General features: G+C 41.7%; 1 protein-coding gene across 7 annotated transcripts in view; it reads left to right on the top strand.

The window, feature by feature from the left end:
- Window positions 1-12177, top strand: part of SMARCA2 (SWI/SNF related, matrix associated, actin dependent regulator of chromatin, subfamily a, member 2) — a 160054-nt gene that overhangs the window by 96163 nt on the left and 51714 nt on the right. For all 7 annotated transcript variants that reach the window (XM_045840050.1, XM_045840052.1, XM_045840053.1 and 4 more), the window contains exons 26-27: window positions 2297-2374; window positions 7249-7467. In XM_045840050.1, the coding sequence (XP_045696006.1) occupies window positions 2297-2374; window positions 7249-7467 (297 nt within the window). The remainder of the gene's footprint in view (window positions 1-2296; window positions 2375-7248; window positions 7468-12177) is intronic.

Raw genomic sequence — 12177 nt, 5'->3', positions numbered from 1 at the left:
TAAAGAACTTCCTAGGCTGGCGTTAATTAAAATGAGTAAATTAGCTGCTATCTTACATCCCCAGAGCAGAAAGCCTCTGAAAGTTTTCCAAGAGTGTCTTAAAAGCAGTTGCTATGGGGACCTCAAGGCTTGGCCAGTAGACGCTTTGCTTCCCTCATTTCTCCGGGGAGGTGCAGGCAGCATGCTTTGTTGTACTGTAAATGCTGCTCTCTCTGGGGCCGATGCAGAGACTGCAGAGAGGCCACTCTCGGGGGCAGTCAGCTACATGAGACAAGACAGAGCTGGGAGGGGCCCTCCTGGCCTTTTCCCTCTGCCATCCCCCAGAGCTCTGTGTCTCTTCCTTTTGATCAGAGATCACAGCACTTCAGTACGTTTGTAGGGCATGGCTTCACAGACTTGTGAAGCTAGCACCTGACTTGATTTAGGTAGGATGCAGGGTAGCCTGGAGCTTTGCAGCCTTTTGAGGCCGCAGGAAAAAGTTACTCTCTCTCAGCCCTGAGGGCAGCTGCCAGGTAGAGCCAGGAGTGGAATCTGATGCCACTTGCCTCTCTGTGAGCAGCCTGCTGGGGCTGCACACCCCTGCCAGGCTATCAGTGTGTCAGGCATGTGTTACCACTTTCTGGATGGCTTGTGCCTGATGTGAAGACATTTGGGGACACTGACAGACAGCAGTCAAGGGCTCTGGTCCTGAGTATCTGAGGCAGCATGGGCTGCCACCTCTGTGGATGACAGGCCATGAATTACTAGGGCACAAAAAGCCAGGAAGATGCATTGCCCATTTCCCATTGAGTTTGTTCTCCGTGCAGGTCAAGCCACTGCGGGCAGGCTTCTTGCCAGTTTGCAAGGGCATCTTTTCATCTTGGGCACAGAGAAAGTCCAAGCCCCTGTTTACAGGCAATGGAGGGCTAGTGTGGTTCTGAGGAATAGGGTGAGCAAAGCAGGACATCCCTTCACCAGAGGAAATGTGGACCAGATTCCATGGGCTGTGAGGTCTCAGCCCTCCCTCGCTCCTCTGTGTTCATGTCAGGCAGAAGGGAATATTCAGACAGATCGACTTGAATCAATCTAAAGATAAACTAGAATAGACGACTTTTCACAATATCATTTTTTTACCTCACTGAATTGCATTCATTTTAACACAGCACGTAAAGTGTCATCTTGGGAACCGACAGCCATCTCATGTAAGCTGTTAGTACACTCGCACTCTTTCTAGATCAAATTGCCTCTTTTTAAGAAATTGGATTTTTAAAGTTCTGGGTTTTCCTCTCTTTCCCCCCTGCTGACATGCTAAAATTCCCCATTTGGTTTTTAACAAGCTCACTCAGCATGTGATAAAAATAATTTTGTGTGTTCAAGTTCTGGAGGATATGCCTAACTTTCAGAGTCATTGTTCTAAGGCCGTGGAGGTCACAGCATAACATTTCTGAAACTTCGTGAGCTTTTGGTTGCTGAGGAATCAGCAGAGATAATACTCCTTGGTCTAACATGATATAAAATGAAAATGCTAATCCTTAAATAATTGCTTTTTTACTTCATTGCAGTTATTTTAATTAAGTGTATACTTTCATATACTTAATTAAAATAGTATATTTATTATAATATATTAACTGTTATATATATATATATATATATATATATATATATATAAATGCCAGTTTTGTAGGGGGTTTTGTTATTGAATTATCATAGCCAGGAATCTTGCTGTTAGCATAATAATGCCCACTGAAATACATTGATTAAACGTATTTTAAAGGCTTTGTATTTGCCATGGATCTGATTTTTATGGTCTTGCTCTGTACCTTGTTGCAAAAGTTTCACTTGCTCATGTTTTTTGTAAGGCTTTGCAAATGAGCATTTATATTTGGGATAATGTTAATAGAGTCAAAAGAATTCAAGCTAGGCACTCCTTCCTGTGGCTTTCCTCATGTAAATCTGACACCTTCTCTGTGATGTAAATGTCACATGCATTTCACAGATGAGGTCATTGAGGCGGAGATACATTAAGTAATTTGTTTAAAAAGTAAGGGAATCAAGACAACCCAAGAGAACCGGTATTTCTCAGAGTTCACCACGTGTCCTCCCTGAACAGATTTTGCTACAGGAAGATGTTCAAATAACTTGGTAAATACTAATGGCCAGTACTGCACCCAGTGACCCTTCTCTTTTCTTTCTGGCTGGAGAAACGGGACCCCTGGGGCCTGGAGGACAGACTCCCCTCACCCGTTTGTACCTCACTCCTCCAATTATCCAACCTTTCTGCTAAAGCCTGTTAAATCATTCTGTTTCTTACCCCCAGGAAGAAGATGAAGTGCCGGACGATGAGACTCTGAACCAAATGATCGCTCGACGAGAAGAAGAATTTGACCTTTTTATGGTAATATTTTAGAAAATTCTGTAAACAAATGATTTATTCCTCTGACCCTTTTTGTACGCACACAAGCCGTCTGGGGCCTGCCAGCCCTGGCAGAACTGCATTTTGCGAAGTCTTTGCCTCTCCTTCAGTTCAGAGGCTGCACACTGGCTGGATTTAGCCTGTAGACATGTTTTGTTTGGCCCACTCAGTGCTTTTTAAAATTTTGAACTTGTTGCCAACACAAAAAGAAAAGAATCCTGATTTCTGGCTTCTCTTTAAAAAAAAAAAGAGTGGGCAATGCCAGGCCCACATCTTACATGGAAACAATTGACGGGAACAGAGTAGGAGCCGTACCTCTGGACAGGTAATGTGGACTGCAGTTTACCACCCACCCCCCGCCCCGCCCCAAGGTCATTACTAACCTAGGGGACCAGCCTCATTCAGGAAACCTGCCCTCTTCCTAGGGCAGGGTTTACAACTCTTCCCTAGCTGTCTCCTTAGGGGACCGAATCAAACTTGCTCCCTGTGGGAGGGGGGTGGACAGTGACTAAACAACGAGGTTGTGCCTCTGACTGTGGAAGAGAGCCTGCTTATGCAAACAGGAACCTTCCAGATGCTCGTCAAGGTGGAGCCTTCATTTAAAGATCAAAATTGGCTGGATTTTACTGGCACAAAGTAGATGTAAAAAGAACCTTGACATTTGAGGTTTGAATGGCCATGGTTTCAACCTTGACGTTTCATGATACGCAGTCATCTGTAATTTTGCTGACACCCGATTTTGATTTATGCGTGTGGCCTGCCACAAGATCAGCATGTTCCCCCTTGGCCAGTGAAGGAGGCTCTCAGAAGTCATCTTTTATTGCATTCTAAGGCATTTTCTATAGCAATTTTATTTGCCTTTGTATCCCCAGTGCTCAAAACAGCACATGGTAGTTGCTTAATAAATATTTATTGAATAAGTGGTGGCATTTGCAAAATTTCAGGCCTTGGGAAGACATCAGAATGAATCAGGATGTGCAAAGTCACAAGAATTCTTCCAGCACCTTCAATCTTTATAACATGTAGCCTGAGTGTGGAGTGAGTGAATAAATATAGACTGTAACTGTGGCATTTGAGAGGTCCCAAACTCAAATGCCCTCAGGTCTCAGACAAGTCACTCGCCTAAGTGAACCAAGTGGACAACAGGGTGGGTGGATGGTGGTGAACTGGATCTGCTTTGTCTAAGGGCACAGAGCTGCAAAGTCCAATGTAGCTAGAAATTCCAAGTTTTCAAGAGAAGCTGGAAATCTGGGCTCTTATATGAAATCTCTGGGTTTCAAAATGTTTGTAACTAAATTCAATTTTGTGTTATTATATAGCACTGCAGGCCAAACAAAACAGGACTGTGGGCCAAATATGACCCACAGGGTTTGCAATCCTCGCCTTGTTAGCCTAGACAGTCTGTGAGGGGAACTCCAGCTGCGTGGAGACTCAGGTTGTTCTGTGATTTGGTGATTTTTGTCTAGGGAACAATGATTATGTCCACACATAATGATTCAAGATAAAAGACATTTAATTCTTTCTCAGGAAACTTTTAGGTAGCCATGGAAATAACCCCTAAACTGGGTCACAGACGTTGTCGTCCCCGTTGTGTCGCCCCCCCCCCCCCCCCCCCCCGCCCCAGTCTAAGTGAACCACCCTACTCAGGTTAGGACCTTTTGGAAAGAAATGACACAAAAAAAAGATGTTCACAGCTTGGTCACTGTGGGGTGCTCATAAATCCTACATTTGTTAACTGGTAATGCTGGTCACCTCCCTTACAGATAGATGGTAGCCCCTGTGTAGGGAGATTAGAGATGCACACAGGAAACAGACATCTCTCTGCTCCTGGAGGGATTTATTACAATGTAGATTACCAGGGACACTGAGGCTAGGGGCTCTCCGCTTGCCATTGGCAGTGGCTCAGCACTGCTGTAGCCTCACTTGCTCGAGACCCTGGAGAGGATACGCACCCTGCCATTATGCAAATTAGATTAGGCCCAGAAATGGATTTCCATCAGCAGCCCTGAAATAAGGGGAAAAGAGTACTTCTCTTTACTTACTTCTGGGCTGGGTATTTGTAAAAATTGAAAACTTTAGGGAAAAAAAATTAAGGATTGTCTGGCCAAGGCTCAGCTTTCTTTTCATTTGGGAATATTTCATCACGCAAAGAACAGTCTTGGAATTGGTGAAGCTGGTTAAGGAACACTTTTTGTAGGTATTTTGATTTTGTCAATGTTCTGCTTATTTCTTAAAGGTTGACTTCTCATTTTTGCATTATACATATTGTTGATTTGGTGTGGTTTGATTTTTTTAATCTTTTCATTAAATTTATTGGGATTACATTGGTTAATAATATGCTGTAAGTTTCAGGTGTACAACTTTATAATACAACATCTGTATATTCCACTGAGTGTTTTTCAAAAATCTCGTAATCAGCTGGCTGCCTTTGGCCAATTCACTGTTCATTAGCACCTCCACCAGGGGGCAGGAAATCAAGCTTGAATCGGTGCCAATGAAACAAGAATGGAATGTGAGCTAGATTTGGATTTCAATGTTGAAACTTTATTATTGTGAGTTAGTTCTCAGTAAAATGAATACAAACGTTTTTTATTTTTTATCATAGATGTTATAGTTAAGTAACATACATTAAGCAGTCTCTTTAAAATAAAACCTTTCTCTTGAACATTTTTCCTGTTTTCTTCTAAAAATGTGACTTCAGAAAAAGTTCTCTTTCATACTGATTACCTATAAATTTTACCTAAAAAGATCTTCGACGGGTCAAGATACATATCTGAAATATTTCGCTAAAACACTAAGCTTTTAGTTGCTATGTTCCCTACAAAGACAAGAAAAATATTTGAAAAATATCTGCACTTGTTAGCATAAGGTTTGTAGTTGGGTTTTGTGGCAAACATGCCTTCTTGTAATATCTCCATAATCAATTAGACTTACTTGAATATCAACTCCAGATTTTATACTGATATTCTGACAATAGTAATCTCTGGGAAAAGACGCAATCATCAGAACGTTAAGCTGATTAAAAACTGCACCAACCCTTCCTAAAAGAAAAAAAAAAGCAAGTGTAATATTTTTCTTTGATATCAGCAAAGATTGATTTTCTTGGTTGTGGACAAATACATAGCATGTCATTTCACAGGTCTTGGAATATAGGGAATGTTAGTGACCTAACCAAAAATTGAAGTGGCAACATTTTGTCATCTCATTGTGGTACATTAACCAAAAAAAAAAAAAATGTTTTGTTTTGTTTTGTTTTAATTAGCTATCTAATAACTATTAAGAGATGACCTCAGGAGATTCCTTTTTAGAGTGTACTTTAACAAGGCATCCTCTGTGTGCTGACAGAGGTGTGGAGGATCCCATCTCTGATACAAGAGTCCTGGCAGGCAGATTGGGAGTAGCCTCGCCAGCTCATTGTAGCACATGACAGCACTGGACGACTGCACTTACCTCTCAGGGGACTCCACCATGCCCCAAGCCTACCCATTTTGGGAATAAAATGATTTCCAAAAATGTGTAAGCATAGTTGAAGGGACTTTGAATATTAACTTTAAAATAGATTCTAGAGTTTAAATTTGGATTTGAGTAGAAGTTTTATTTACATTCTGTTACCGGTTTTAGCTCTTAAGGAAAAATTATATAGAATCAAAGGAAGAAAGAGGGAAAAGGTAAATCATTTAATGGTTAATGGTCTACTCAGTTGTAGAAATGGCACATCAGCTAGTGATATATATATATATATATATATCAATATATATACACTCCCTATATATTAGTTAGATATATATATATACCTAATGTATTTTGCAATTCAGTGGAAGTTTTATTTGCTTCTTTTAGCTATCAAATTGTCAGTTATAAGTTAAAGCCATGCACATGGCACTTAATTTATTTGCAAGTGTACAGGGCTTGGGGAAATAGGCATTTTGAAGGCTATGAAGGAACACGAAAAGGAGCCATTTTACTAATAATGTGATCAGTTGAGAGATTACCTCTGAGGTCTGTCTCTCTGTGGTATAATATTCTAAAAGCTAATGAATTGAGGGAAATCCCTCTCACATAACCCATGGTGTACTGAAAATTCAGTACATCTATGGCCGACAGACTAATCAAACTGTTTATGCGCTCCCTGTATCATGCCCACATGTCCGAGTACAGCTGGGGGTGGTGGCTACTTGAGTTGCTGATTTATTTCCTGGTTGTTCAGTCAAAGGCATGAATCCTATACAGTAAAAAAGGAAATTTTCTTAATAAACTTTTATTTTTATATGCTCGAAGAATACATTTATGCCAGGGCAGCAATGAACTATATTGCCAGGACTGATATTTTAAAAATATATCCCCAGTTTGAATTTTTTCAGTGTTACTTAAGGGGAAGTTTTGCACACAGATAGACTAGGAAAAAGAATTTTTAAAGATTATTTTTTAAATACATACATAAATTTCAGCAATGTATACAGAGAAAGGGAGGAGACTTGGCTTTGCAGATTCTCTGCCTGGACACTGTTTAGGGATGGCCTAGAACATCCAGGAGACAGAGTCTCCATGGAAGAAGCTCAAAAAGACCCTGCAGCTATAGGGGGCAACTTGTAAATTTTTTTTTTAAATTAATTTTTAGGGAGAGAAAGAGAGAGGGAAACATTAATTTGTTGTTCCACTTATTTATGCATTCACTTGCTGATTCTTGTATGTGCCCTGACCGGGGGTCGAACCCTCAACCTTGGTGTATCAGAACGATGCTTTAACCAACTGAGCTACCCGGCCAGGGCATGACTTATGAAAGTCTTATATGCTATAAAGGCTGTACTGTACAGAACCCCCTTTCCCATTGGTGAAACTTATGTTCATATCTCCAGCGTATGGACATGGATCGGCGGAGGGAGGATGCCCGGAACCCAAAGCGCAAGCCTCGCTTGATGGAGGAAGATGAGCTGCCCTCCTGGATTATTAAAGATGACGCTGAAGTAGAAAGGCTTACATGTGAAGAAGAGGAGGAGAAAATATTTGGTAGAGGGTCTCGCCAGCGCCGCGATGTGGACTACAGCGATGCTCTCACTGAGAAGCAGTGGCTGCGGGTAGGTGTGGCTTTCTTAACTGTCCTTGACAGGTGGCATTTCTTGTTGGCTTGGAAAAATCAGAGGCCTAAAGCTGGAATTCTTTGAGGGTCACAAGTTGCCAGTAAAAGGGGAGATGGCTGTTGAACACGCATAGAGTCTTTCTGCTAATACTGTAGAATCATTCTACATTTCAAGGCAGTACCTTGAAATATAATGAAGAATTTTTGCTACAGCAGAGTTGGCCATTGAAAGGATTATTAGAGCTATGAGACCCACTAATGGTTTATGACCAATTTCCTGGTCACGTCTCACTCTCTTGGAGTTAGAATCAAAATGTGGAAGGGGGCCTTAAGGAATCTTTTTAAGTGGTCCCTCTTGTTTCATGGTCTTTCACTGGAGATTTACTTCTCCAAGGCCTACAGAGATGGTTTGGGGACAGGCATCTGTCTTCTAACTACATTGTTATTTCATTAGAGCTCGATGTTGCCTTTGTAATCTCTTGGTTTACAGACAAAGCAGTTGAGGCCCAGAGAGGTTAAGTGACTATGCATGATCACACAGCTGGCTGGAAATAGCAGAATCAGTAATTGAAAATAAATAGAAACAGTACATTCTGTTGCATTTGCGTGTTCACTTTCATTTTAATCTGATCTATCCCTCGCCAACACAGACTGAGGCCTGGGACTCGGGTCACTGATGCTTAGAAATGTTTTTCTTTAGTTTGGGATTCTTTCCCCCATTTTGGAAAATGTTGATTTCTTATTCTGACTGAGGAATAAAATCTCAGAAGTTTCCCTGGGGAGCACAGAAATATCAAAAAGCTCCTAGGAGCCACATGTATGAATGCCAAGGTCAGTGTGTATCTTCCAGTTGAAGTTTGGCCCTACTTTCCCTCAGTGGGAGCCGACTGAGTACCTACACAGACAGAGCAATCTGGGACGTGAATTCCAGGCAGGGCCAGTAACCAAACAAAATAGAGGCTGTTATGAGTTGTTCATTTTGTTAGAAGGGAATACATTTTTCAAGCTTTGTAGAACAAGGATTGTAGGACCTAGGCCGGAAGTAGGTAGATGGGCAGAAAGGCGATGGGAAGTGTTTTGAGATTGGATGTCAATGGTAGACAAGTCTTGGCACTGCTTGAGGCGTGAGTTACTCAGGATGCGGTTATGATGAGAGAGACGTGATCTCAATTTCAAAAAGATTGAAGTCTGGTAATCTGAAAAGAAAGAGACTCAGAAAGCATTGCTTATGTTTATGGTTGAACAATGGCAATGAAGTGTAACTTTTGTGTGATTGTTTTACTGTTGTATCTAAATATTCCAGTGGCCTCAGAGTAAGATTTTACAGATTTCTTTTGTCTCACTGTTGTGATGTTGATTCATTCTGTGATGTGAAGAGATTTGTGTTTGTTTAATAATCATTTCTGAGCTCAGAAAAATCTATTCACCTTCTCTTTTATTTAAGCAATAATTTAAGTACCTGGAGCACTATTATAGGATATGAGACAATAATCTAGGCCAGGATTTTAAAGTTAATCTTTATATATGTATAATCTCCAGATATTAGAAGCAAAATAAGCTTGTTTATTGGGTAAGAATATAACTGAACTTTTTATTTTTTTTTAATAATCATTGAGAACCCTGGCTGGGTAGTTCAGTTGGTTGGAGCATCAACCCATAAATAAAAAGGTCCCAGGTTCGATTCCTGGTCAGGACACATACCTAGGCTGAGGGATCAGTCCCCAGTCTGGCAATCAAGCAATGTTTCTCTCTCACATTGATGTTTCTCTCCCCCTCTCTCTCCTCTCTTCTCTCTCTAAAATCAATGAGCACTAAAAAAATTATTGGAAAATGCTCTTAAGAAAAATAACATTATGAATCTTAGAAAGTGTACAGGTTTAGAATACCTCATTTTTTTCCTTTTTCATTCAGTTTCTATCACTAATGATCAACACAGTGCTTAGCTGTAGTAGAGACTCAATGAATGTGAAAATAAATTATAACCTTATAAGAGGAAAAGTGGAAAATTACTAATTTATCTGTAATGTTATGATGTCATTTCTCTTTCTGTTGTGTTTAATAGACTTCCTTTTATCAGTAACATACACATCTAAAAATGGAAAACTAGTTTGTTTTACAAAACCACTCTGTGAAACTGATGCTCATAATTTTCAACCTAAAGTGCACTGTGAGATACCAAGTCACCCAAGAAGGACAAGACTGTAACTGTTCTTGGTACAGCTTTAGTATAATAACGTCTTCTGGAATCCAGGCTTTTGAGAACTGGATGTCTGTTTTTGGTATGAGCCAGTAACTTGCTGTTAACCAGGAGTGGTGCAGAATGTCCATGGTTTAAGTGTTTAAAATAGATGTTTACCATCATTTGTTTTCTTGTTCACCAGTGGCGATCCTGCTTAATATCAGCCTATTTAGCTTTTCTGATAATAAAATTATATTCAAGGGGTTCTCATGGGCCTGCACGTGAAGAGATGTTCTTGATATTCCCAGGATCCAACATGCTGAGCGGAGCCAGCCAGCACAGCCTTGAAAGGGAATCTGGCAAGGGCTGCCATGTAAGAAATGCTGAAACAGGGCTACAATAATTCTTCTCTTTCCTGGCAATGTTGTACAAAGCCTGCTTGGCAGAGGCATCGAGGATATGTAGAATCCCAGAGTTGGAAGGCAGCTGAATGGAGCGGCTACCCGCCCTGTGCTGAAATCACACTGTCTGCAGAGCCCATGCCAAGAGACAGGCCTGCCCTGAAGGGGACCCTCTGCCTTCGAGTCTGCATGGCCCCTCCAGTTGGTGGTCAGTCCCTCCTCCCTGTGAACGGAATCCTCTCTCCCTGTAGCTGCCCCTCCCTGGCCTGGATTCTATTCTCTGGGGTAAACAGAACAATATTTTTTCTCTTTAGCATCACGCCCCATTGGATAAAATGTTTGAGCACTCATGTTCAGTCTGGAATGAACTTTCTACCCTCCTCTTTCTTTTGAACTTTGCTCATCTTTCAAGGCCCAGCTCAGTTGGCACCGCTGCTGTGATGCCTTCACAAGTAGATACTGGCTGCACTTTCCACTGTGTTCTTTCCTTTCCTTCTGTCACAGCTCAAATCCATTCTCCTGGTTTTCTTAGTACTTGCTGACATGCCTGGTTTCCTGATTAGTTGATAAACTGCCTCTTGTTAGAACTTAGCTCTTCTGTGTGCAAACCATAAGTGCCCACTGATTGCCCCATTGAAATCGCACTGATTGATGTATAAGACTATAGCCTAGGATGATGTTCACTGCTGCAACAGATGAACTTAAACATGTGCTATTCGTGGCCCTGTTCAAAGAAATAAGTAGAATTCTATTTCTCACACAGAAGTCCACGGTAGGCATTCCTGGTTGGGGGGGACATCTGTCCTCCACGTGCCCAGCCAAGGATGGCAGAACCTCTGCCAGCTCAGACATGCCCATCCCAGGGAGCTGGAGGTGGGGAAGACAGCATGGAATGGTGGCTGTGGAGTTCTAATGGGCTCTGTCTGAAGGTCCCATATCACTTCTGCTCACATCCCATTGGCCAGAGCTCAATCCTGTAGCCACCCAGCTGTGAGGAGCACAGGGAACTGTGGTCTGGCTGTGAGCCCAGCTAAATGAGATTTTGGTGCCCAGGTTAGCAGTCTCTGCCTCAGAACACTTAGGTTAAATTTAAGTGATGTGGTATGTCCACTTTCTTTAAAACTTCATTATGGTTTCATCACAGACAGGTTTTATTTTATAATCATAGCATGCTAAAAATTCCCACAGTATCCTTAAGACAATCTGTTTAGTTGGAAGATTTTAACATTTTTTTTATGTATTTGTAATGTTTTAAATGAGAAGGATCACAATTTCCAACACAGCTCAGTTAGAAAGAAAAGAAGGATTTTAGATTTTTAAAGTCCCTGTTTGCATTGAGGAAACTTCAATTTCTCTGATGTTAGCCATTCTCAAGTTAACTTCATCTTTTTGGGGTACTCAGTTTGACATTCCTGTTCATTATGGGCTATTTCTCTCTTCTCCTGGGGGCTCCAGTCCCATCCTCCTTCCCCAGAGGCTTCTGGGTAAAGGTGGCAGCTGGCATGGGATGCACCTGGAGTTGTCTCACTAGCATAACAAAGACAGCCATCACTCCGGAAATTCCAAGGGTTTTAGAAACTCCATTGCCAGGAACCCAGGACAAAGGCCAGATCAAACCTTTTTTACCATTGGTTAGCAATCTCCTCAGGGCTTGACCTCCTACCTCTCTCTATTCCCTTTCCCTCCAGGGAGGCTCTCCACCCTGCTTGCCTGTGTAGAGCATCTTCCCACACTGGTCGGGCCAGAGTGCTCTGCACCGGGGCTTCTAGTGGGAGTCTGGGGATCCCAGTTCCCCAGACTCAGCTCTTGATTGGGAAAAGCCTTTGCAACTGAGGAAACACTCTGTCAACAAGACTTGATCCAGACTGCTGCTGATGCTGGGTGCATACCTCCTGTTTTGGAAGTCAGCCGTCTTTTGATGTTTGCATACCAACTTTACCTAATCCCCTTCAAGGCTGTGTGTTGCTCTGCGGAACAGGGAGTTGGTTCTTTTGAAAGTAATGAAGAGAACATTAATGTGGTTTTCAAAATACTACATTTGGTACCATTTTATAGCTTTCCCGTGGTGTATCTGGTGATGACAATGCTAAATTATGTAAGATGTGTGTCTGTTGTACTTGTACACACA

The sequence above is a fragment of the Phyllostomus hastatus genome, unplaced genomic scaffold, assembly GCF_019186645.2.
Source record: "Phyllostomus hastatus isolate PE091 unplaced genomic scaffold, TTU_PhHast_1.1 phas_contig_34, whole genome shotgun sequence".
NCBI lineage: Eukaryota > Metazoa > Chordata > Mammalia > Chiroptera > Phyllostomidae > Phyllostomus > Phyllostomus hastatus.
This window is presented reverse-complemented; position numbering and strand designations above follow the sequence as displayed.